Below are 26,279 nucleotides of genomic sequence, written 5' to 3' on the forward strand. Positions count from 1 at the left end.
AAGAGCGGCTTCATTATTCTGGAACCACATGCAACTCTGAACAGCTGAGATTTATTACTCTGCTGGTTTCTGTCTCACCGAGGTTTGGTGAAGTCTGTGAAGTACATCTCAGCGATGAGGCCCCAGCTGATTCCTCCATCGTTACTGTACTGCAGCAGCACTCCTTCCTCCCTGCTGTCTGCCTGGTTGCACTCTGCCCAGTCTCCGCCCACACGCAGGTAGAACTGCACAAACTCCGCCCACTCCGTGTCCAGATCCCAGCTCACCAGCTCCCGCAGCCCAGCCTGACCACAACATGCACACAGAGTCACGCCAGATACACATCTGGTCAGATTTTATCATGTTCAATGCAAAAAATACAAAATCTAAAATCTTACCAAGTATTTCTGGTCTAGTTTTTGTGCAAATATCTCAGTTTGCTTGAAATAAGACAAAACTAACTTACAGGTAACTTTTCAGCAAGAAATGTGAGCTTGTTTTAAGTAAATAATTCCTTAATATTTATTGATGAAAAAATACTAGTCCATTGGCAGATTATTTCACTTATAACACGACATTTTTCCAATGTTATAACTGCAAGAAGTTATTGTGATAAACGATAATGTTGTTGTTTTGAGACCATTTTTAAGTAATATAATGATAATGGCATAAGAATGCAAGAACACATTCTTAAAGATCAATAAACTGTAAACTCAAACATTTAACATGGGCGACATTTTAAATACCAAAATAAACGTCCAGAAAACTGGAAAACAGCCAAAGCACTGAGTTCCTTTAAATCAAGGCATAAAACCCACCTTAGAGGTAAGATTTTCTTTTGATTAATAATAAGTGAACATAGATTAATTCTAGTCTAGATTACGTTATTTGTCTTTATTCTGCCACTGTAATGCAATGTTGTATTTTGTTAATTGTGTTATGTTGTCATCACATAAAGCACTTCAAATGACTTGCTATTAAAATGTGAGATGGAAATAAACTTGACTTAAATATTAAAAAATGTTAAAGAAAATTCCACAATAAATCTTAACCCGTGCTTTTCAAAAGTTGTTGAAGTTGATGGTCTTATAATTGTACCAATCTGAAAAAAAGGTTGAAATACATAATTGAAAGCCATAAAATAATAACATTCTCTTAATCCACGAGTGTGAAATTCTGATAAGCACTGAGCTGAAAACATGAAAAAACTGTGGAAAAAATGTAGCTGCAGCTGGAAAAACTGATTTAAAAAGTGCTTAGCAACGCGTCAACAGCTGTGTAATCGCCAATCAAATTCATGAACTCTCTGGAGATTTATTTTTGAAACATTCAGGGAGGAGTTTAAAGGTCAACGGTTTTTGGCAACGAGCGCTGGACAGTAATCAGACAAGTTTGGACAGTCATCTAAATTGGTTTACTTTAATAACTCAAACTTACCACATGTTTGATCTGCTACGTGCGAAAACGCAGAAAACTCTCGTGTGCCAGATTTCTTTGTGCAGTTAAGCTAATTGGATTTTACATGAAAATAAGCACATTTAACACTTTATTTTGACAGAACTGAATAAAACATTTCTCATTGCACTACCTTGCTGAAGTACAGCGATGATCCAGACGACACCACCCCACAGCCCATGTCGGGCGCCACCACCTCTCCGCCAATCACCTCCTGCCACGTGGCCAGCAGCGCGTCTTGGGACTCAAAATCTGAGAGGACGCTTGACGACAGCGGAGACGACGGCTGGCAGTCCTGACCTGAGAAACCGTCGTCACACCTGTGTGAGATTAGAGGGCGACTTTAATCCAGCTGTCCGTTTATAATCTATCCCACATGCATCCACAGGTCAGGAAGTAGGACTGGCCTGCAATGTCCGTGGTCACACCAGCCGTGTCCGTGGCACATGTTGAGACACTGCTGGCCGATGTAGATGTCGTCCAGAGCCCACTCGTCCTGCTCGCCGTAGTAACTCTGGATCCATCTAAACCGGGTTGCACTGGACCTGAAATAATTAGAATTTACAGCTCTGGAAAAAAATTAAGATTTTACTTTCTGATTTTACTTTTTATAGGCATATGTTCGAGTGATATGAACATTGTTCTTTTATTCTATGAACTACTGAGGACATGTCGGAGCCTACTCCAATTTCTCAGTCAGAAGAATCAACTGGAGCGCCATTCGAAGTCAGATTTCTCCCAGTTCTCCCAGTTCAAATATTGAGACGTGGTCATGTTGTGTCTTAATGTGGCCGGTCCTCACATCAGCAGTAGTAATTTGTGGTGGAAATGTGTATTTTACAAGAGACACAGGTAAAAGTGCATCTAAAATCAATGTAACATGTAGCGCCTGCAACTCTAAAGTGAACAAATTAAAACCGATGCCTTTGGGAAGTAATCTGTAAAATGATGTTTGTAAGAGTTTTTGCACACCATGTTTTTGGGCGTCGCCATGTTGAGGAACGCAGTCAACTCGGGTCTAATGGGTAATCCAGTTTCAAGTTCCCACTTCCCAGGTAACTGGATCGCAGCATAAATGTTGAGTTGGGGGCGTGGCCAGCAGCAGATTATTTGTATTTAAAGTGACAAGAAACCCTAAAACATCTCAATCTGAAATAAGATCAAATTCAGCAGAACTCAGCAGACTAAAATCAGATTATCTAAAAAGGATTTTGTGCAAAAAATGTAACAAACGTGTTTTATATAGCGCATAGACTAATACTAACCTGTTCAGTGAATCATAAGAGGTCACCTTGTAATCTAGTCAGGTGTCACATCTAATGTTTCATACTTTTGAACGTAAAATTGAAGAGATTTTGTGGTATAAATCTGGCAGGTTGGAGTTAATAAACCACACAGGCCTCTTGGTTTCCTGCTTTAAAGATCCATATCAGGTTGTCTGGTGTTCATTCAACCTGCTGTTTTATTACCATTAGGGGCCGTGACCTTCTGACCTGTCATCGTACTCTACAGGAGATTAGAGCATCGTTATTTAGGAGCTGGGGTGTTGGAATGAAATGGAGGTTGAGGTCAGGGTGTTCAGCAGAGGCGAAGGTTTATGTGACGATTTAAGCTGATATATGTCTGAACTAAGGCTGCTTCATGTTATTTATAGCCTATTTAGCTGCATGTGTGTTGAAGATTGATTTAACCCAAAGCCCAATAATATGTTACCTGATAAAATCTTTAACAGTATCTTACAAAAGAGTTAAATGCATCTAGAGACTTTTGCCCATTTTTCTGAGCAAAATCAACAGATTATCACAGTGTTACGATCTAGGCCGTTCTAACACATTAATTTAACTGAATTGAATTTAATATCCCTTTGGACTATTTTTGAATTTGAACTGAATTTCAATGATCAGAGAACCGCATTTTACATGTTTTCTGTTCTGACTTTCTTTCAACAACGGATTTCTTCTTACTGTTCTTCAACAAGTATTGAACTTTATTTTTTTATTACCATTGGATCATCCTGTTCAATAGTTTCCACAACTGGTTTCGGTTTTGTTTTTTATATATTGCATTAAACTTACACACAGTATTCCAGAAATAGAAAAATAATGCAATTTGTTGAGTAAATTGTGTTTTAAAAATACCATGTTTTACCAAAAATGTAAATAATTCTTGATCATTTAGATTGAACATGTTGCATATTTGGCTACAAACTAATTTCCATATTTTAAATACTTTTTAGTGTTTACAGATACAGTTAATTTATTATTATTATTTTTTAATTTAGTAATTATTTGTGTCTGTTAAACAAAATGTTTGCGTCCTGTGCAAATATAATTTTGTTTGATTCCTTGAAAATGTAATTAAATAAAGTATAAACAGCTGAGGACCAAACACTGGCCCCTGAGGAACCCCAAATGATACATATAAACTACTGATAACCAAATATTTGCAGAAATGACTGCCTGTTCTTTTAAATATTGCTATATATCTGCTCTGGCAACATTTCTATTATACTATATTGTTTTTATTTATGAAACAATATGATCCATATATTTCCAACTGGAATTTATTTTGGGGTATCAGAGTTAAGGAAGCTGGATCTATATGAATGCTGCACATTTCAATGTTGTCTAAAAAACTTTTACAAACTTTGCACTTGAGTTCACAGTTTTGGATGTCAGATCACATTTATAAAATCATAATAAAATACATGTTGGAAGAACAATTTTGTGGTTCTAATGGTGAAAAATGTTTAAGGGATATGAATATATGTGAAATAGTAAAAGTGTTAGCAGATGTAAGATGATTATGTATTTCTACTCAGGCCTGCAGCCACTGATGGAGGAAAATGCGGACCTTTACTCGTATTCTACTGTTCGTTTTCTCTAATTGACCTGACTGCTGTCAAACCCCAACGTGCTTATTAGCCACAATAAAAAAAAAACAAGGCAAAATCAAGATCAGAGAGCGTTTAATCCCAAAGGCGACTTTGTGAGTCTTTTTCTTCTGTTTTTGTGAATTGTACTTACCACGTCTTCTGAGGCAACAAAAGCGTAACACGTCTCCAGTCTTTGAACTCAGACGGATGGTAGACACTGGGAGCTGTAAACTCAGAGCAGCTCGGCATGCCAGGTAGACAGGCCTAGCAAAGTAAAGGAAACCTTTTAAGATATATTTTCTTTCACATATTCACCAGAGGGGCTACAACATTGCTCCCTCTGAATTTCTGATATATTCTTAGAACTGCATCCTACAGATTAGGTTTAGCCAGTTTTACATGATCATAAATATAGTTTGCTGAATTACAGTATCTTTGACCTGAAGCATTGAATGATCAGCATGGAGTAACTCTACAAAGTGCACAGTGAGTCTGTACTTGCAAGATGCATGTACACTGTAAAACATTTGAAGGTGGTTTAACTTGAAAATGAAAGTCCACTTATTTCACAATATGCAATAAAAAAACTGCCCTCACTGAGTTAAAGAGCCACATTTCTCTATTATTTTACTCACAATATCAAGTTAAAATAAATACTTATTTTACTTTGTAATAATTTAAATTCTTGTTTCAAACTGCAGGAACAAAATTTCTGATCTGATAATGAATTTTATTAAACATCCCAATGAATTCAGCTCAGAAACATTTAGTGTGAACAGGACATTATCCTCAAGCTTTGCTAACTGAGAATTGCATTAAAATGAACATTTGCCTTAATAAAACACAAGAGTCAGATCAATGTAACGCACTTCCATCTCAGGAGACAAAAACATGCCGCTAAGCATTCTGGGAAATAGTTCACACTCCTGTCTTTCTCTTCTTTCAGTTTTTTAAGTGCTAAACTAAAATCTCTAGTTTATTCAACTCTTGGAGGTTTGACTAAATTAATAAAAAGTTAACACAACTTACTGCTGTAAGTTTATCTTTCACAAACTCACATCTAGGTTCAAAATCTAAAACTGGATAAATTTATTTGACTTAAAGAGTAAAAGATAGTAGACACAACTAAATGTTTTACAGTGTAGGTGAATCTGAGAAAAGTCACTGATGAAGAAGATAAAGTCATTATAGTCCATTAAGTTCCAAAGCAATAAAAAAATCAAACTTCTGAATATTTATGAAGCTGTTATGATTATAGAAAATCCTCGTTGAAGATAATCTGCCGTTTCATTCACATACAGCCATGTATTTCTGATAGCGGAGTGATTAAAACTAATCGTGATGATTTGTCATTTAAAATAAAGTGCCACATTTAGGCTAATTATTTACATATTATCTCTGTGGCTGTAATGGGTAAATCAATATTCATGATCATAAATAAATAATTTGTGTCCTTGTCTCTACAAGGGACAATGTGAGAAGTTTCTGCCACAGAGAAGCATGTGTTGGAAAAAAAAAAAATCCCATTTACCTCTTTGACCAGGTGCCAGGTGAGGCCGTGATTGGTGGAAAACTCCAGGCGCACCTGGGTGTCGATGTGAGGGGAGGGGTCGCGGCCGCAGCCCATTACCAGGGAGAACTGCAGACTGTAGGAGGCGCCGATTTGCATCGACTGGGTTTCAACATAACGGATACTGAATCCGGGACTGGGCTCACCAGAGAAACTGAAGAGTGACACGCACAACCCGGGAAGATCACACTGTGTGTCAGCTTGTTAGGTGAGTTTTTAACACTACTACAGATTAATAACAAAACTATTACTGGTATGAGAATGTCTGAAACCTTAGAGTCCAGTCATGCTGGCAGTATGGCTGAACGTTTCCCAGGTAAAAGCCGAGACTCTGGGTGACGTCCAACACGTTGCTGAAGTCCAGACTTATGGTGTTGAACAGAACCGAGGTCATGCTGATTTCATCCAAAGCCCAAACGTCGCGGCTGCGTCCCGAGTGATACGGCTGCCACCAGCGGAACTGAACACCAAACTTACGAGCGCCCGACGGAAGTTCGACTGAAACGATCCTAAAGGAGCGAGGAAATCAGATATCAGCAAAAATAATCATTAATGTCAGTAATTCAATTCTAAAAGCGAAACTTAAGTTATTTAGATTCATTCAATTGGTTTTTTTGTTTTTTAATTTCTGCTGACGACTTAGAACAAAAGAAAACTTAAAATTCATTTGCTCAGAAAATTTTAATATTACATATGACCAATAAAAAATACATTTTCAGTACTGAAATGTTGTAAACTCTATGATGGCGCATTAGAGCGATAGTATGCAGAAAAAAGGAGTAAATTTCCACCAGAAAACTGAGAAATGTTGAGACTAAACTCTTTCCAGAAAAAAAACTTGGAAATGTCTGAGTTTCAAAAGTAAAAAATTTACTAAAAAAAATTAAATCAGAAATTTTGAAATTAATCTCAGAAATTTTCTAGAAAAACACATATGAGTTTCAAAAGTCAAAATTTTCTTAGCATCTCAGAAAATTCCAAGTTTTTTCGAGAAAATTTCTGATATGTTTTTAGAACATTTTTGACTTTGCAAGCTTAAAAATTAAATTTAAAAAATGTTCGAACATTTCTGAGATTAATCTCAAAATTTTGTTTTTTTTGGCAAAAATTTTATTCTCTTTTTCTCTGTGTACATTGACCCTACTATGCCGTCGTACTTTTCAGTATTTCCAGGACTTTGCATTGTTTTGTGATTTTTTGCAATCAAAATCACAGATTTTATACTGAAATGCTGCCATCTGCAGGTGGGAGTCAGGAGTCACTTAAACTCAATGGGTTTTACCATTTTTGCAAAATAAATCGCAACAGTTATGCATTAGTAATGCACTGAAAAAATACAGAGATGTGTTTATTTTGCATTCATTATTATATTATATTTTTACTGGGGTTATGTATGATCCTAACTGTCTGGGAAATTAATTATGAGTTCTCAGTAAGTCATAATAATTTAAATGATCAGCAATTATATCACATTATATCACTCTATCCATAAAAATAAGAGTCCTCTAGGAAAAATTAAACTATATAGTTTATGATGTAATCCAAGCAGATCAGCAGGAATTAATCATACGGACTGACAAAAGGGTGAGTCAGGCCTCGACTTGGACGGAAAACCTACACAAACATATTCTGTTGTTTGTAATTAATGTACATGCAGTCGTGATTTTAACTCTTTCTTTGTTACAGTGTACAAAATATAAAATTTTAATATATCTTAAAATCAACTTTTCAGCAAGATATAAGAGCTTGTTTTAAGTCAATAAGTCCTTAACACTGATCAAAAGTACTAGTTTCATTGGCAGATTATTTCACTGATATTAAGACATTTTTCCCTTATTATAAGCGAAATAATCTGCCAAAATAACTAGTACTTTTTCATCAATATTAAGGACTATTTTAGTTAAAACAAGCTCATATCTGACTGCTAAAAAAAAGATTATTGCTCCAAATCAAAATATAACCGAACACAAGCACAAATGCAGACGTTACCTTGGCTCGTGGAAGCCCTGGTATGCGTAGTGCCGCAGCAGGGTCCAGGTGATGCCATTATCTGAAGAGTAATGCAACAGAACGCCTTCGCCCGGCTGATTAGGAGCCGGGCATGAGCTCAGGATGCTGCGACTGCCGAGGCGCAGAGTGAACTGGAGGTATCTGCAGATTAGATTAAAAACATTAGGAAGAAGTTAAAGCAGATTATTTAAAGGGTGATAGATGGAAAGGAGCCGGTTCGTTGAAAAGGTAATTTGAAATGGAAGGCAGGTAAGGGGAACAATTTCTACTTCACGATTTGTAATTGTGAAGTAGAAATTAAATATTTTGTTCTAATTAATGTCTGAAAATGTTTTGGTATGAAAATTATTTGAACTACTTGCAAGACACAGAATCTAACAGTGAGATTTGCAGGTGGCATGATCACTCAAGTAAGAGTAGCACTAGTTCCACATATTTTTACTCAAGTAAAAGTACAAAGTAGCAGTCCAAGAAAAGACTCAAATAAGAGTAAAAAAGTATTTGGTAAAAAGTCAAGCACTGATCAAATTATCATCTAATATTCATAAAATACATCATCAGCTGGACCAAAATATAAAGTTTGGTATTTTAAGGACGAAAATGACAATAATTCATATAAGTAACAAAAAATAACAAAATCAGGCAAAATGATTTTCTATCAGTGATCTATCACTGATCACTGATTCATAGTGATCATAATTGATTAAACTTGCCATTAAGTTTAAATGTGACATTTACATTTTCAAGAGTCTGTGTTTACTTTCCCTTGTTTTCAAAGGTATTTCTTACATTGTATTAATTTCCTGTATTTCCAATACAGGAAATTAAAGTTTCCTGTATTGAGACAAAATTGTAACAAGTTTTAAAATAAGATGGATGACATGATTGCAAGAGCCTAAGTACATAAGAGGGATTAAAAATAAAAAGTAGACACATGTAAGGGTGCACTGATTGCAGTTCTCTGGCCGATCCCTGATTACAGATCTTTTAAAAAGCCTAACCTGACTATTACATTTTTTTTGTCTGAAATGTAACTAAATATAGCAAGAAAGTTGCTGAGTTGGCAACAGTGGGGCGACTATAGTTAACTGCAAATGTGCAGACATGACCTGGTGGGCCGATCTGTTAGTCAGAGCTCTCACTGTAGAGCAGAAGAGGACAGAAGTTGATTTTAGACCATTTGCTGAGGTAGATAAGCAAGCTTTGGCCGATCACCAATCTCCCAAAATTAAGAAAATTGGCGGCGATAAATCGATGCATCTTTAATGGATTCTTCTGCAAATATCTATTTAAAAAAACACTTGCATCTTTGTTTCCTCTTCAGTGATCAATTATGCTCTACTTCGTGTTCCAAGTAAAACACTTTGAAGTTTCTTGTTATAAGACAAAATTGGAAAAGGGTTTTATAATAGGATACATGAAATGATTATAACAAGGATCTAATTACAAAAGTGGGATTAGAAATAAAAAGTAGACTCAACAAGGGGTGCACCGATTGCAGTTTACTGGCTGATTTTTAAAAAGCTTGACTTGTTGATTCCAATTTTCAATCACTGCTCTAACAAAATTAAGAAAATCATCCAATAAATCAGCTGGTCGATAAATCGGTGCAAAACCCTAGACACAAGTACTCTTTGACGTCTAAGTTTAGTTATGAAAAACTTTGGATCACATCTTCTGATCCCTGCAGACACATTAGTTTCTAATCTAGTTTAATGCATTTTTATTCAGATTTCAATCATCTTCTCTTGGCTCCCAGATTCACCACCTCTGGCTCTCTGTCCTCGGTTAAACTGTTCTTTCATTAACAGCACACTTTCCTCTCTCAGGCAGCTGTTTACTTTATCAGCCAGGAAACTGGAATTAAATATGGCCGCCATCTGCAACAAGTGCAATCAATCTAACATAATGCCAAATCTAACTGCATGTTTATTTTCATCTAACACTTTAATGTCTTTTTCTCTCAGCTAAAGCTTCGCCACAAACACCGTACATCTACAAGCGTGACATTAAAGCAGGAGAGCGCGGTGATGGATCACTGGAACAAGGAAGCTTTCTGCACTACTTTACAGATTTGCTTCTGTGCATGATAAACACTTTATTTCTTCTCTATCAGTACCTGGCCTGGGAACTGTCGAGCGGTGCTGTGACCAAGTGTCTCCTGCCATCCCTGTTAAAGACCAGAGCCTTTCCGCTGGCCAGCACGCCGCAGCCAAAGCTGACTTCACCGCCGCGCAGCGACGAGAAGCTGTGGTAGGAGGAGAGACGCGGGCTGGAGAAACCCTCGGACAGGAAAGCGGGGAAGGTCTGCGACGCAAGCTCACAAGCCGGACCGCTGAAGCCTGGGTCACATCTGTGCAGAGAGAATGAGGTTTGAAGGCAGAAATGATCAAATGGAGCGACAGAAAATGAAAATTCATTAATAAATCATACAAATAATACAATGTGATTAATTTTTAATAGAGCTAAAGGCTTCAGATGTCAGAGTTCAGTCGTTCTGGATTTATCTAGAGTAATAAAAAAGTCGACTCTCACTTGCAGCCTGTGCGGGAGCAATGTCCTCGTCCAGAGCAGAACCGGAGACAAGCTGGTCCGATGTACACTATAAACGCAACAAAACATCAGACTGCTTACATAGATTATAAAATGTCAAAGATCAAAAAAGAAATGAAAGCGGTGTAATTAATTCAAACACTACAAGTTGATTTAGAAATTTTGACATGTAATAATTTAGAGCTCTTAATAATTTAATTAAGCTGTTCCTTTTTGGGGGACAACAGATACAACAACATAAAACTTGAATATTTTTTAAAAATAAACACTGGATACACAAATTTGAATTTATTTAAATTTTATCTATGAAGCATCAATTTGACGCACAAATAATCACATGTAGACGAGAAGACCAATGATAGCATGCTTACTCCTTAGAAAAATGGAATGGAGTAAATATTTACCTTGCTAACTAAATATCATAATAAATATCGTAATTAACGTTTTGATGAGTACATATTTAGCTATAGTTAAATAAACATGAACATAATTAAACATAAACATGTTTAATTTAGCTAAATATTTAGCTATTAATATAAATGCTTAAGTCGTAAATATGCTTAAGTCATATTAGATTATAAACCATTGTATTCTTGGTAATTTTCCACCTTCACTTTACAAACTGCTTGAATTTTTGCCGGATAGAAATTTTAAATGTGTAATTATTTTCATTCATGTTGCTAAAATCTTTGTTTCTCTCATAACATCTGCTACTTTGGTGGATATTTGAGTTCTGTGCCTATTTCACAGAAAGTCTTGTTTTTAAACCCTGAATTAGTTTGGACTGTATGTGGAGTTCTAACCGTTGTCTATGGCCCACATGTTGCCCGTTCCGGTGCCGGTCTGCTTCCAGCGAAACCGAGTCGTCTCTGTCAAGGCAGCGTTGGGCAGGGGGATAGAGATTCTGGTCCACCTAAACCAACAAACAAAGCACACTTTGGAAATAAGATTCATTAAATCCACAAACGTATGGCAAAAAGTGAGAACATGTTAGCAGAAACTTGTACCCGCTGTAGTTGTCTGAGGAGTAGATGGTGCTGTGAGGTAGATGTGGCCCAGCACAGAGTTCTGGCAGACACTCGGTGTGCAGCAGAGACCAGGAACGACCAAGATTGGTGGAAAACTCCAGATTCACACTAACAGGATGAAAATCAGCTTCGTTTTCGGATCAAGCTCCCTTGTGGCTACTTTATTCTGCTAGAACGTGTGTCATACCTGTTGGCAGGCTGGTAGGAGCCACAGCCGAGGTTGATGGAGAACTGAGCAACATGTGTGTGCGTGCCAGGCAACACAGGGAGCAGCTGCATGAAATCCACGGCCCACACATGACGGTTAGTGCCTCCGTGGGACCGCTGCTCCAAGCAGAACTGTGTGACCGGTGTTTGCAGCTCAGATGGCAGCGCGACGGATACGACAGAAGGAGTCTGAGGAAGAGGACGGAAAAGATCCGAACAGAGCAGCACAAAATTAGAATCAAGTTCCTGATTTTACATTTTACAGAATAATAAAGGCTGTTTCTATTCTATAAGTCTGTGAGCAAATTGATTAATGAAATTTAATTAAATATTGAAAGGGAAATATTATGCATTTTCCAGGCATAAAGTACCATTTAACAGCAGTAAAGGTAAAGGCACCATTTTAACTTTAGCCGTTATGAAAACTTTGCATATTTCAAATGTGACTTATAAGAAATTTTATTTTGTAATTTAACTTATTGAATTTGGGTCTTTGTGTTTTGAAAAAACTCCTTCTCTTTCTAAAACAAACCCAAACTCTGGTTCGCTTGCATCAACATATGCAATCGAACCGCTTCAGAGTTTCCTTCATAGGAAACGAGACCAAGGTTTGTAAGCGGAGTCGCGTTCGCTTTTTAGTCCGCATCAGAGTCCGATTGAGTATTCACACACCCACAAACGAACCGGACTTTCTAGACAAAAACACTAGAGTTGTATTAAAGTGATGTGATTGCAGCCTAAATTACCTGCTCTGCTTGACTTTAAGGGTAAAACATCAGCATATAACATTATTAGTTTAGCTCCTCAAATCAAATTTACTGCTTTAACGAAATGTGGAGATTTTTCCAGAGATTATGAAAAAGTTCACTAAAAAGGTTTCTGGAAACAAAATAAGTAATTCAGAAGTGAATTAATGTGGTTTCTATTTCAGTTTTCCCACTTTAAGGACCTGTGTCTTACCCTGTAGGAAGAGTATGGGAGAGTGTCGAGCACCACACGCTCTCTTCTGCCCTCTGACCTTCCAAACAGAACCACATTGTTCTCATGCGACTCCCCTGGATCGCAGTCACCACCACCTGCACAAAACACCAGCCAACACCCATAAAACTACTGACAGCAACTACAACAAAGATCATAAGGAGAAGCCAGAGGGAATACGTACCCATGGTGAAGTGGAAGCGGAGGTTTCCATAAGATGTGGTGTCCAGGTAGGGGGTGCACATTCTTCTCCGACCCTCCTTCTCGAACACCAGAGCAGCGCCTGATTCAATCTCTCCACACTTTGTCCCGTACATTGCTCCCTCTATGTCCCAGCTGAGGAAAAAAAGTGAGAGTTTTATTATGTAGCACAAATCTGGAACAAACATCCAGAAAACTGCCAAACAGACGAAACATTGAGTTCCTTCAACTCTATACTAAAAATCCACCTGTTTAGAGAGACTTTTGAAACATAAGTCAACAATCTGGTGTGTAACGACGACATTTGACAAAATGTAATGCTTCAATTATTGACTGTGTGTTCTATGATTTTGTATTTTTATGATGAAACGCACTTTGAACTGCCATGTTGCTGAAATTTGCTATACAAATAAACTTGACTTAGGTATTTTCGAGCCACAGAGAGCTATTTTATTGCACAATCAAGCAACTATGTTAACTGCAGTAGTTATAAAAATGCTGTATATGTCAAATATGGCTTCAAATAAATTTGATTGTAATTTGACGCCTTAAAATTGGGTCTCTGTCTCTTTAAAAACTCTTTCAGGAAGTCATCACAACATCACTCCTTTATTAATCCTTTAACAACATTTTTACTAGCAAGTAGCAGAGGTGGGGATTCGAGTCACATGACTTGGACTTGAGTCATTAAAATCAAGACTTGAGACTTGACTTGAAAAAACGCTCAAAGACTCGGGCTTAACTTTGACTTTCATACCATTGACTTGGGACTTGACTTGGCTTGTAGCAGTTTACTTGAAAAGACTTGATATTTTACTCAAAGTCTTAAAATTTAAAACACCTTTATGAATTGGCCCCATTAATTAATTTCACTCATTCTGTATTAACAGGCGCAGACCGTCCCTCTGTTTTTCCACACTCCGTATCTATGTGTGCGTAAGCTGCAGCACAACCAATCAAATTAACAGGATTTAAAAATAACAACGGGGGGAAAAAAATGAGAGACGATGAAACGGTCAAAGCAGATATGCTCCTGTGAGTAATTTCTTTTGGGTGCATCAATCATGAAATATCCAACTAACAACGGAGTGAAACATACAAGACGAGGATCTCAGATGGAGATGCAACAACTTCCAACTGTTCGGCATTTGCAGTTGCGCAAAGAGGTAAGCGGTACTTTTCTTTTACCATGAGACAACTGTCTAGCTAACGTCGTGTTAGCAACTCTGGGTTACGTTGGTATGATGCACAGTTCCACCAGGTGTTTGCTAATTGCTGCTGACCAGTCTGAAGGAGCTCAGTGAAGGAGTCGCAGAGCTCAGAAGCTTGGAAACTGCAGTTTAGAGGAGGTGCTGTACTTAGAAGGCGGGGCTAGGTCCACCCAGGCATTTTGCACAGCTAAATGGTTACCATGGAACATGCATGAAAGAATTAAAGCAACACTCCAGAAATGTTTTTTATGATCAAACAACATTATAACATGATGTAAAGTTAAAAAAAAAAACAGTTTCATATAATATTGCTCCTTTAACGTTTAAGGTTACATTTTCATGCGCGTTTGATGACCTGCTAAAATCAAAGTGTCCTGGCATGACAACTGCAACTGACTCAAGATGTCGTCTAAACATGGAACGTTTTCTCAATCAGCATCAGAAAATACCGGCAGTTTCTAGGCAGCGGTCTTGTGTTGACATACCCTTAATGTTAAAACCCAGCTTATAAGGCAAACAAACAGTGCCCGGTTTGTTTGTTTTTTTGGAATGGGACTTCTACAGGATGCACATATTTCATCACGCCAGACTTTTCAGATTCTCATTATCCCCAACAGAAGTTTGCTCAGTGTGTCAGCCCAGCTCTCCGTAGTTCATCTGACTCCCCTCACAGTTTCTGTTTTCCTCCTGTTCCCCTTCCTGCTGTTACTATCTGTTTCTGTCTCTGTCACAGTCACTGCTGGGTTAAATAACACGTGAAGTGTACCATTAACAAAAGAGATGAAAAAGTCTTCCCTGCCTCCTTATACATGTGTTCAGTTCACAGTTCCCTGATGGGTGAGAGCTTCAAGCAGGGCGGCGTGTCGGGATGTAGGTGTGAGGGCGTGGTCCATCTCATTAATGGAAACACGTACTGACAGAGCTGATGCATGAAGCCTGTTAATTACTCCCTGGCAGCAGTGCTATCCATCAGCCCTCTCTTTTCATCTCTGCGCCTCATGCAGAGCATCAGACAGTGCTTCCTTGCTCTCTGCTGTCCGGCGTGTGTTTTCCCGTACGGTTGTGTACTCTGAACAGATGGACGGCCATCTCTGTAGCAGTCAGAGGTATGCCGATCACCTGTGTGAGTTCCCACGCTTGACTTATGCAGCGCTGCGTGTTTCATTACAGGACATATGACAAGTGACAGTTGTCAAAGCATTTTGAATGTTTGCATATCTCAGTAACCCTGCCAATGTAATTCTTTCCCACTTGCCAGGAGTTAAATATAACCATAACCATATAAACAAACCAGGATTCATTGCTTATGTAGATTTACACAACTACACTGCAACAACACACAATCTTAAAGTATTTGTGGTCTAGTTTCTACTGCAAATGTCTTAGTTCACTTGAAATAAGATAAAAATAACTTACAAGTAACTTTTTAGCAAGATATGGGAGCTTGTTTTAAGTAAATAATTTCTTAATATTGATGAAAAAGTAATAGTTCCACTGGCAGATTATTTCATTTATAGCAAGACATTTTTCCTGTTATGTGAGAGTAATACTTTTTTATCAATATTAAGAAATTATTTACATAAAAACAGGCTTCTATGTTGTGTTAAAAAGTTACTTGTAAGTTAGTTTCGTCTTAATTCAAGATATTTGCTGTAAAAATTAGACCAAAGTACTTGGGAAGATTTTGTGTTTTTGCAGTGTAGTGGTATACATACTTGGGAAAACAATCACAGTCGCTCCATTCAATACTTCAATCCCTCACTTTCGAAGTTCCTCATGGCGCCGCAACATGGTTAAGTTAAGTAGCTGTAAAGGATGAGTTGATAAAAACCATATGAAAAAGACATTTTTTACTCTGATCTTGACTTACTTTAAAGGTGGCGTCTCAAAGTCTTCTTCCCAGTAGCTTCTTCCCTCTTCACGGTGCAAATCGATGTCTCTGGTGGAGGCGAAACTGCGGCCGACTCCTTCACCACCATGGAAGTACAGAGCATTGCCCTCCGATTGACAGGCATGCTATTCAATAAAAACACATGTAATTACATGCTTTAAATTAACATCTGGCATCATTATAGTTTATATTTCTCCAAGCAATAGATACACACCTCCTCCTGACATTTATTATTTATATGCCTTGAGCTTTTTTTAAAAAAAAATTCCACATTATAATCACTGAAATGTACTTTCGAAAAACATACAACTGATACCAAATGCAGTGCAGTGGTGGTTGCATGTAGGATTTCCCCTCATTTCAGGTTGCTGCTGAGCTCCTGTAGGTTTAGCAGGACCGGCTGGTTTCACTCTGCCTCTGGATTAGCAGAGTATAAGGCAAGCTGGGAAACTGATTTCAGTGCCTCTTGGCAAATTGGGCAGCATGTGTGCTGCAGCTTTGTGGTGCTGTGATAGAGGATTTGTTGTTTGATAGAAACCCTGATTTTTGTTGTTACTCTTCCTTTTCTTTTCCATTAGGTCCTCATTTCACCTTTAAAATTTCTTTAGATTATTCTTGAAGAATAAAACTTTAACTATACCCTCCTGGTTTTATCTCTTCATTTTCCCTGGTTTATTTATTGTCTCTCCACCCCTCCCACTACACGTAAACTGCCTTGGGGATGTAACACCAACACAAAACAGTACATTAAAGGGGAGAGAATATGATAAAAATGTTTTTGATTTGTTTTCTGGGTCATTTACAGAAATAATAGCTGTACAGAGAGCTGATGATATTACTCATTACTATTAATTTAAATGTAAACAACAATGTTAAAAATCAAGGTACTCAAGTCATACAATGCATTGTTACAGCACAAGTTGTGAATGCAACAGATTTGTCCTTAAAGGAGAAAAGTTATTTCTGAAAAACTGATATAATAACCCCTGTTTATAGTTTTTCAGAAGCAGGTCTGTCACGATAACAAAGTTTGCTTCATGATAGATTGTCCCAAAATATATTGCAATCAACAATAATATTGTTGTTTTGAGACCATTTTCAAGTTACATAATGGTAAATGCACAATAATAAAGGAAAAATAAATTCTCAAAGATAAAGTTTAAATTCTAATGAACATTTAACACTGGAATTGGAAGACATTTGAAATAAAATAAATAACAGAAACAACAAATACAATTAACCATGGAATCTCTGTAAACAAAAAAATTCCTTAAAAAAAAGGGCTAGTTTAGACCAAAGCACCAAATGCAAAACTTTTGTCATCCAGTTTTTGGTAGAAAGAGAAAAACGACGAATCACGGAAATGGAAATCATTGAGTTTGTTTTAATTTATCATGTAATTAATTGATTTATTGCTTACTGCAACAGGCCTCGACATAAGTGATGTAGGAGACTCAGCAAGCAGGTGGAAAAAGTTTGGTCAGAGGAGACTAAAGACGATATTCTGGGTCAGCGCAAAACTGAATGCAACATCTCCTCCTTCAAACATGGTGGCATTATCATACTTGTGGGGATGATAAGTATTTTCCATCCACATCATAATTCTGCTCTACCTTGTGTTGGCCTATCAGTTACAATCCCCTAAAATACATTTAAAGGCACTTTATGTGCTTCTACATGAGCGTACCTTGATGGTGGCTCCGGGGAAGAAGAGCCAGTTGGACGTGTCCAGAGGATCCAGGTTGTCCTCTATGAGGGGAACTCTGTGGGCAGAATTCACCAGCAGCACGTTGTCGAGGCCCCAGCAGGACTCGTAGCCTTCAGGCCCGTAGGGCATCTCCTGAGACCAGCGCAGACGAACGGCTTCTCCCCTGGAGGAATGTGGGAGTGGCACCAGGTGGACGACGGTGCTGCTGTTAGTGGGAGCTCTAAAAAAGAAGGGAAAAAAGACGATTAACTGGCTGATATTTCATGGAGAGAAAATACTAAATGAAGAAACACATTATGGACATTGTGCTTAATATTTTCAAAGTGAACCTTTCAAGCAAAATATATATTTTGCATGTTTTCTCTACTGCTTCCAAAAACAGACCAAATGTTTAAAAAAACACAGAGTTGTTTTTTTGGTGTTTGGAAAATGAACCGTTTCAAAAATCTTCTGAATGTAACATCATAAATCAATGGGAACTACCCCTCACCTACTGCTAGGTGAGGGCCCAGCTTGTTACCTAGCAACCACAGTGGAGTTCCGCCCATCACCTAGCAACTCAAACTGAGCTCCAACACATTTGGCCAGCTGGTTTTACTGCCGTATGTGCTGTACAATGGCTGCTGGAAAAGACAAGTGTTTTGTTGTCGTCTTACCATCCAGAAGCCACTTGCTGCATTCTTGTTGGTTGTGCAGGAGGCTCCACTTCTGCTTTTTAAAGATGTATGGTTGTATAATTGTGCATCTGTTTGCAGCCATTTTAACATGCAAATGTAAACACTGAGTTGAGGGCAGCAGCAGCTTATTTGAATTTAAAGTGAGAGGCCCTAAAACATTTCATTCTGAAAGGAGCTCAAAACAGGCAGAACTAAAATTTCATTATCTAAGGATGATTTTGAGTAAAAAATTTAATAAACATGTTTTGTGTTGTCCGTAGACCTATCCTAACCTTTTTAATGGAATCAGAATATAAAGTAAACTGTTAAAAGTTTACGAGTTAAAACTGAAACCTCACATCGTATCCTGACTGAACATAATAATTTTACTATGCCTGTTTGAAAGCTGACAACACAGAGGCCAAGAGAGAGGGATTAAAAACAGGTGGATCATCAAGACACAAACAGGAGAGAAATGACAAATTAAGAGGGGGAGGTGTGAAGAGGGAAAAGGGAGGGAAGGTGTTTATAACAGATGGAGGGACTGTGTGTGTGATGGATGAGGCGGGAGGAAGGAGACAGAGAGAGAAACCGACCTGATCTTTTCCAGTGTGATCCAGTCATCCGAGGTGTTTGTGTTGCCACTTAGGCTGTACGACACCGTGATGCTGGGATCTGAGTAGCTGAACCGACAGGAACCTGAGCCTAGACACAGAAAAAGGGCACTCAGATTGGATACTACTACTACTACTACTACTACTAATAATAATAATAATAATAATTAATAATTAATAATAATTGTAAATGACATCAAATTAAGCTCCTTATTTGTTGCATCGCCTTTTTAGAGATTATTGCCTTTACTTCATTTTACATGTATAATATATTGTTGACTTCTGATTTTTGATGCTTTTATTTTGATAAGATAACTTCCACTGTATATATTATTGAACAGCAGCTTAGCGACAAAAATGAGTTGCTTGTTATTAGCAGCATCCTTCGTAGAGGCACAAGGTATGTTCATTTTGCAAATAAGGATGTTTCTAATATTAGTCGGTTAAAACTGAATTGTTTTATTGCATACAAATACTAGGGTAAAGTTTTCAAAATATAGTTGATATTTTCAGTGGTAAACATAATTTTTAGCTTAGTAAGAGCATGGTTTTGTAGAATAAATGGGGTTTTTTGTGTATGTGTACATACAGCTCTTACGGTGAAGCTAAGGATTTATTTCCAATAAACCTTACTGTTCATCAGTAAAGCCTCAATCCTTCTTTCGCTACAATAATAAAGAACTGTTTACTATCGAGGACAAGCTTAAAAGACAGATACATTTTCTGATTCGCCAGGCAGCATGCTTGATTCTCCCACTCTTCCCTCCAGGATAAATTGGGAGGTTAAACTGTAAATGGTGTCATGACTAAAGGAGTCAGTCAGCAGTTTCTGAGGATTTAGAGAAGATGATGTATGATAAGGATGGTGAAGTGAAGGCAGACTGACAGTTGGAAACTCTATCTGAGTGTGTGTATGCATGTGTGTGTGTTTCCACCCGGATTTAACTTACACTATTTTTAAATGTGGACCTCTTTGGATGCTATGGGAGTAAATGGGGTCAAAGGCTGCTAATGGACTAGTACAGTAACTCCCAACGTCCTCACCTGCTCCTCCTCCCTCCGCTAACTCAACACTACGTTTAAAGTTCATGCATCAACTAGAACTCCACGACAGGTTTTACCTCGTATATCTAGCAAAACAAACCAATTTTCCTGACCTTCAGAGAGCATAGCAGCCTGTCAGACAAGTGGTTGAAGGTGAGGCTTTACCTTCATGTACTTTTATTTTCTCCTTGCCACGCTCCCTGGAGAACAGGTGGATGGATGTAATGGACATGAAAAATACAACACCTCTAAAACTCTTCCATGGCCTTCTCAGTGTCTTTCCAGAAATTGTAAATCATTCATTACAGATACAGGAGGGGGGAGGTGGGAGCGAGGACAGTAGGACGGAGGAAGAAAGACTGAAATATGGTTTGTACCAGCAGATTTACCGGCATGAAACAGCGTAAATGAACGCTGTCTCCCTAAAGGAGACAGAGGTATTTTCTCCTCATGGATAGATTGTTTCAACACAATTATAAAGATTTCACAAAGTAGATCTGTGAAGAGCAAGAAAAAAAACACCTAAAAAGGCTTTCATCGCAGCAATTATAATAACCTTAATCAAGGCTGAATGACTGTTACTTAAAGCTATAATCTGTGGGATAATCTGGAGTTGCAGCCAAAAAATAACTTTGTATTCTGACTAGTAATGCAAGTTATCGATTAACGAGTTAATCTAAAGAGAATTGCTCTTACCAATCCACTAATGATTGACTGATAAGCGGCCATTTTCTTTTTTATCAACAGGGTTGACCATTTTTTCATAACATGAAGGACTACGTTTTTCATATGTTTAACAATTTTGTGTCAGCTGTATTAAATACAGACTGAATGAACTGAAAATTGTGGTTTTCGCAAATTATTAAACTTCACATATTTCTAAAATACAGGGTGGGCCATAAGTTTCCATACATAGGAAAATGTAAAATGTATATTTCTTTTATATTTCAGATACCCAAGAAGATGCGTTTGACAAAAGAGCAAAGAATTTAAATTATACTGCTGGCTGGATCGGGAAGCAATCACATGGTTGCATGAAACTTTAACAGAAAACATGGAACCAGCATCACACACAGCAATGTGGCTAAACTTATTTGCAAGTTTCAGAAAATTTGAAATGTTGCAGACCAACCACGAAGTGGTCCAAGACGTGCAGCGATTACACAGTCCCAGAAAAATAAAAATGGTTGTCCAATATAAAATGTTTATTTTTTTCTATTTTTTGTATGGAAACTTATGGTCCACCCAGTATAACAAAACAGAGATTAGATTGCTAAATAGAAAAATGAAATCTGAAAAAAATTAAATACTTGTACCACTGAGACATGTTAATGTCTTTTTCCATCATGTTACAATTTTTCTCTGTTATAAACTGTTTATTTCCTGGTCTGGTCTGCCTCTGCCATCTTCTGGCTCTATTTACGTATTACCAACGGCGCCCTCTGCTGGATGGCGGCCAAACTACACCACTAAAACAAGGTCTTAGTTAATGATTAGAACTAATTTTAATCTATCCAACTATTGATCAACAATTAAACGTAAGTTGATTAATTGTTTGCATTTCTAATTTTGACAAAGACCTTTTTCAAAGTAGGGCCGGTGAATTTGCAAAGACAATTGATCGACTATATAACAGGCTACGTGTAATTTAACGGTTGAAAAAAGTGTTTTAATGATTTATCACGGTGTGATAAAAAAAGCAAAACAAAAAAAACATTGACTGTATGCAGTGTGTTTTTGCAAATACTCACCCAGAGCAAACTGCAGGACTGAGGCTGTGCTTGTGTTGAGAGGTACTGTAGTCTAAGGAGGAAACAGAAGAACAATAATATCTTAATAGCAAAAGAAAACAAAAAATCTTACAATATCAATAACATTTCTAAAAATGCACATATTTAATTTTCTGTATTTTAAAGGATGAATACTATGGGAAATAAGCTGTCAGTACTTCAATTGGAATTCAATAAATTAGACTTCAGTATGTAATAAATCTGATTTGCTGTGAGCGGTTTTATTAGATCTCTTTAAATTTAAAATGTTTTGTTTACATGATCTAACAATAACAACCTATGCAATGTTTTCAGCTATAGATTGCTATAAACTGCTTATTTGTCTTTGCCTAAATGTGTGTGTTGTTTCTGGATTAACATTTTTGTTGCACTTGACAGAAGAGCTGCCAGGGAGCTGCTCAAAAACATCTGGAACAATGACAGACAAAGCGGCTGTTTATCACAGAAGTAAACAGAATCACAAAGCACTAAACACTTCTCTGCTGTGAAGTGTGAAGCTTTAATCTCTCACAGCAAAACCGACTGAAATCCACAGAGACAGAAAGAAGAAACGAAAGGACGGAAAAACACTGTGTAAGATATAACTTTGCTTTAATATAGTCATGGTGGGATATGCAGTTGTGTAGCTCCAACAAACATTTTCACTGCAGGTCCTATTTATAAACCCTTGTTTTAGGCATTTAAATGCCGAAACCAAATGTCAAAAACAGCATCTTAAGTAAATCGGGATTAGGAAATTCAATGAAACAAACTGATATTATAATATTTTTGGCTTCAAATAATAAAATCTAATCAAAGAAGAAATTTTAAAAATTGACTTCAACTTATTTTTTATTTCAAACTGATAACTACAGTTTAAACTTTAAACCATAAATCAGGGCAGTTATATTTCTTTTTAATAGATTTGCTCCTTTTATTTATGGCTTTAAATACCTAGACAGATCAAATACATATTTAATTAAAAGCTGGTTTAAATTATTTAGCCACTAGAACTGAGTGTAACCATATTCGCATTGGACAAGTACGTTGCTAAAATGACTTAAAACATTGTTTTCTTATTGATTTGTTTGAAATAAATGAATAAAATAAATAAAAAATGTGATGTTATCATGTTTGCTTTTCAAATTGAATAAATACCTAATGATTAATTTCACATCTTACTCATTTTCATTCTTATGTGATTGTTGATCTTAATAAAAATGTAAAACCTGATATTAAATTATAGAGTTCAAGGTAAATGCTGCAGCACTAGGACATTTAAATTTTCCAGCTTCTGTTGTCACAGCTCGCATGTTATGATTTGGAGTGGATGTGGTTGTGCCCACTGGGCGGCTGGCTTGGATCTGTAGTCAATGGGCCATAAAATATGCAGTGATTTCATTGTGGTCAAACATGGTAGTTACCAGCTCTCGCTCTCCAAAGTGCTCACAGAAAGTGACGGCTCTGCCATGCAACAACACACCACACTGCTCCCCAACCTCACAGTTACTGCACTCAGACCTGGGAAGAGATCAGGATAAGAAGAGTTGAAACAAAGAGGAGAGCTAAAAAGTAATCATCTTGGAATGACACAAATTATTAAAGAGTGCTTTGTAAAAGTTGTCATACTCTCTCAACTTTTTCATAGTTGAAATATGTATGATTCCAATTTCTTTTATCAACAATAATCTAGTAAAGATTGTGATACATTTATGTATCTAGCCTTCCTGAAGCAATTGACATGACACCGGGTTTACTTCCGCGGAAGTAGAGCAAACCACAACAAACAAACAGTGGTACAATGGTAGCAGTAATAAAACTAAAATAAAAATCAATAAAAATAAAAATGTGCTACCCGAAACATTTTTTGAATCATTTTTGTTTTATCAGCCAACACTGAGGCAAAGATGACGGGCAAGAAAATTATCCAACGAGTCGTACATCAAACAACGGAGAAATCAACAATAAAGCCCAAGACAAAAAATGATGAGGGACACAAAGTCTGGTTGGGTTTGATTGTGAACGCTGTGTCCAACACATTTTGCATGTACAAAACGGGTGAGTAATGACTTGATTAATTTGAGCTTGAGAAAATCTGCCTTCATGAAAATGCTTAAAAATAAACAGCAGAATAAATGTAAATAAAATGTAAATGTAAATACCACCATTACTGCAGCACAAGTTTTCATGCTGCCATAGAACTACCGTTGGAATCTATACACATAAAATCAAGCATAACTATCTTCACTTATCGATCTTTGATTTGACCATCAATAGGTGTCGTTATGACAAAAAATGGGATATATATTACCAGGTACCCACATACAGAGGAACATGTGGTAGCTGCCATCAATCACAGTTTCATTCAATGGGACATGAGGTCAGCTGCAGGTCATTTTTTGCCATATTCCAGTCTCCGTTTGGGTTTTGGAAATGTAATAAACTGTATTTCGCCCTCTACACACTCTGGATAATGGCTGTTGGGATTGCACATTCCCCACTGATAATGTCTGACCATGATTTCCTATTATTTTTCTAAAAATCTTTGACTGCAGCGTGTTTGCTATGATAAACACTTGCATTGTTGTCGAAGGTCAGTTACTCTAGATAAGGGGCATGTAGTTCAGGACAAATTGCAACCGCTGATTGCTCAGAAGCTGACAAACGCCCCAGAATGATTGATGGAGGATTTCTCTATCTCTGCATAGAGGCGGAGCCGACATCATGTCAATTACAGCTGGAAGTATTTTCAGACATGTCTCCACTTGCTTTGTACATCAATTTTTTTTATCATTTTCTTTTTCAAAACAGCTAAAATTCAGTTCAATTTGATGGAGAGTGTCTCTATATAGGAATTTTAAAATAAAAGTGTCATAACTAAACCCCCTGTGAAAGCACAAATTTTAAAACATTCCACAAAAGTGGGCGGAGCCAAGACAGACAGAAGGGCGTGGCCAATGTGGATATAAGTAAAACTGTACCGTTGTAACCATTTGAAAAATCTGACTGCAATAGCCATCATTCAGCCCACAGGGGGCAGCACTAAAACGGTTTTAGACTAAATATTGGACAATTTAAGAAATTTACATAAAAAATGTCACAGTTTGCACAGAAAACATGACATCACCCATAATGACCAATTTAGACAGTTTATCCGGAAAAAAAATTATTTGGAGTTTAGTTACTCCAAATCTTCTCACAGACTCTTAATTGGATTCACATCTGCACTTTACCTGTGTCATAATGTAAATGAGAAGAATAAAAATGCACAACATTTTTTAGATTTTTATAGGTAAAAAAAAAAAAGAACATCATTTGTCATTTGCCTTTCACTATTGTTGGCTACAACGGATTATCCTTGCACATAAAATCATATGATGATACATAAAAGATGTCTTTTCAACATGGCAAAATGTGGAAAAGTACATAAATGCATTTGCAAGGTCCTTCTTATAGTTATCAGGCTCAGTTCACACAGCCACCAAATTCTGCCACAAAAAGCAACTTGATGATCCATAAAAACTGGTACAAATGAGTGAACCTCTGTCAAACTTGGTTGAGCATTCCCAGAAAACACAAGTGGCCTTTCAGGCTGCAAGAGAAACAGAAACTTTTCCACCTACCATATGTTAGAGTCCAACTCTCCTGGGATGTTGGAGTCAAAGTCATCTCGCAGAACAGCATGTTTCGCATGGAGCTCCACTATAAACATGCAATGCACAATGTGCTCACAGTTAAATCTACTGTCAGGCAGGACTGAAGTAATGAATGAAATTAATAACATTTATTGCAATTGAAACTCACCAAGGTTGGGTCTCAAGGGGGTTTCTGTTGGAGCTAAAACAGAGAACAGGTGTTAGTCAAGTTATGGCAAGTCCACCTAATCCTAACCTTACACTGCAAAAGTACAGAATCATAAGTATGTTTGGTCTAATTTTTAGTGCAAATACCTTCACATATTTTAAATAAAACAAAACTAACTTACAAGTAACTTTTCAGTAAGATATAGGTGTTTGTTTTAGGTAAATAACTCCTTAATATTGATGAAAAAAGTGGTAGGTTTTGTTGCTTATAACATGGGACAAGAAATTATTCCCAAATAATCTGTCAGAACTAGTAAATATCATCAATATTAGGGAATTATCGACTTAAAACAAGAACCCATATCCTGTTGAAAAGTTGCTTGTAAGTTACTTTTGTTTTACTTCAAGTGCACTAAGATATTTGCACCAAAATATGACTAAAAATGCTTGGTAATATTTGGAGTTTTTGCAGTGTATCACTTGCAGAAAGCTGCTGCTGGTCGACACAAATAAAGCTGAAAAGTGCGGATACAAACACACAGGTTTCCATGCAAATATTTATCCCACCATCTATATTTTACACAGTTTGCAACTTTAACTGTACTCTTTTGGGAAGTGAGGACAAGAAAAAGCGGCCAATCTTACATCATATCTGAGTAAAACAAAGTTTCTCTGTGTTTCCCCAAAGTCTCCTAGCTACTGATGTTAATTCCTTTCAGTAATGAAA

At 37.1% G+C, this 26,279-nt stretch overlaps 1 protein-coding gene across 7 annotated transcripts in view; it reads right to left on the reverse strand.

The window, feature by feature from the left end:
* reln (reelin) overlaps window positions 1-26,279 on the reverse strand; it is a 166,753-nt gene that overhangs the window by 52,313 nt on the left and 88,161 nt on the right. For all 7 annotated transcript variants that reach the window (XM_028041893.1, XM_028041884.1, XM_028041864.1 and 4 more), the window contains exons 5-25: window positions 25,554-25,586; window positions 25,373-25,451; window positions 23,174-23,270; window positions 21,732-21,783; window positions 18,919-19,027; window positions 17,646-17,886; window positions 15,938-16,083; window positions 12,840-12,991; window positions 12,638-12,753; window positions 11,658-11,866; window positions 11,450-11,578; window positions 11,246-11,355; window positions 10,425-10,491; window positions 10,009-10,242; window positions 7,869-8,030; window positions 6,152-6,388; window positions 5,841-6,033; window positions 4,461-4,573; window positions 1,842-1,979; window positions 1,568-1,754; window positions 79-284 (exon numbers count right to left, since the gene is read on the reverse strand). In XM_028041893.1, coding sequence (XP_027897694.1) covers window positions 79-284; window positions 1,568-1,754; window positions 1,842-1,979; window positions 4,461-4,573; window positions 5,841-6,033; window positions 6,152-6,388; window positions 7,869-8,030; window positions 10,009-10,242; window positions 10,425-10,491; window positions 11,246-11,355; window positions 11,450-11,578; window positions 11,658-11,866; window positions 12,638-12,753; window positions 12,840-12,991; window positions 15,938-16,083; window positions 17,646-17,886; window positions 18,919-19,027; window positions 21,732-21,783; window positions 23,174-23,270; window positions 25,373-25,451; window positions 25,554-25,586 — 3,010 coding nt within the window. The remainder of the gene's footprint in view (window positions 1-78; window positions 285-1,567; window positions 1,755-1,841; window positions 1,980-4,460; window positions 4,574-5,840; window positions 6,034-6,151; window positions 6,389-7,868; window positions 8,031-10,008; window positions 10,243-10,424; window positions 10,492-11,245; window positions 11,356-11,449; window positions 11,579-11,657; window positions 11,867-12,637; window positions 12,754-12,839; window positions 12,992-15,937; window positions 16,084-17,645; window positions 17,887-18,918; window positions 19,028-21,731; window positions 21,784-23,173; window positions 23,271-25,372; window positions 25,452-25,553; window positions 25,587-26,279) is intronic.

This window comes from Xiphophorus couchianus, chromosome 2 (assembly GCF_001444195.1).
Source record: "Xiphophorus couchianus chromosome 2, X_couchianus-1.0, whole genome shotgun sequence".
Lineage (NCBI taxonomy): Eukaryota > Metazoa > Chordata > Actinopteri > Cyprinodontiformes > Poeciliidae > Xiphophorus > Xiphophorus couchianus.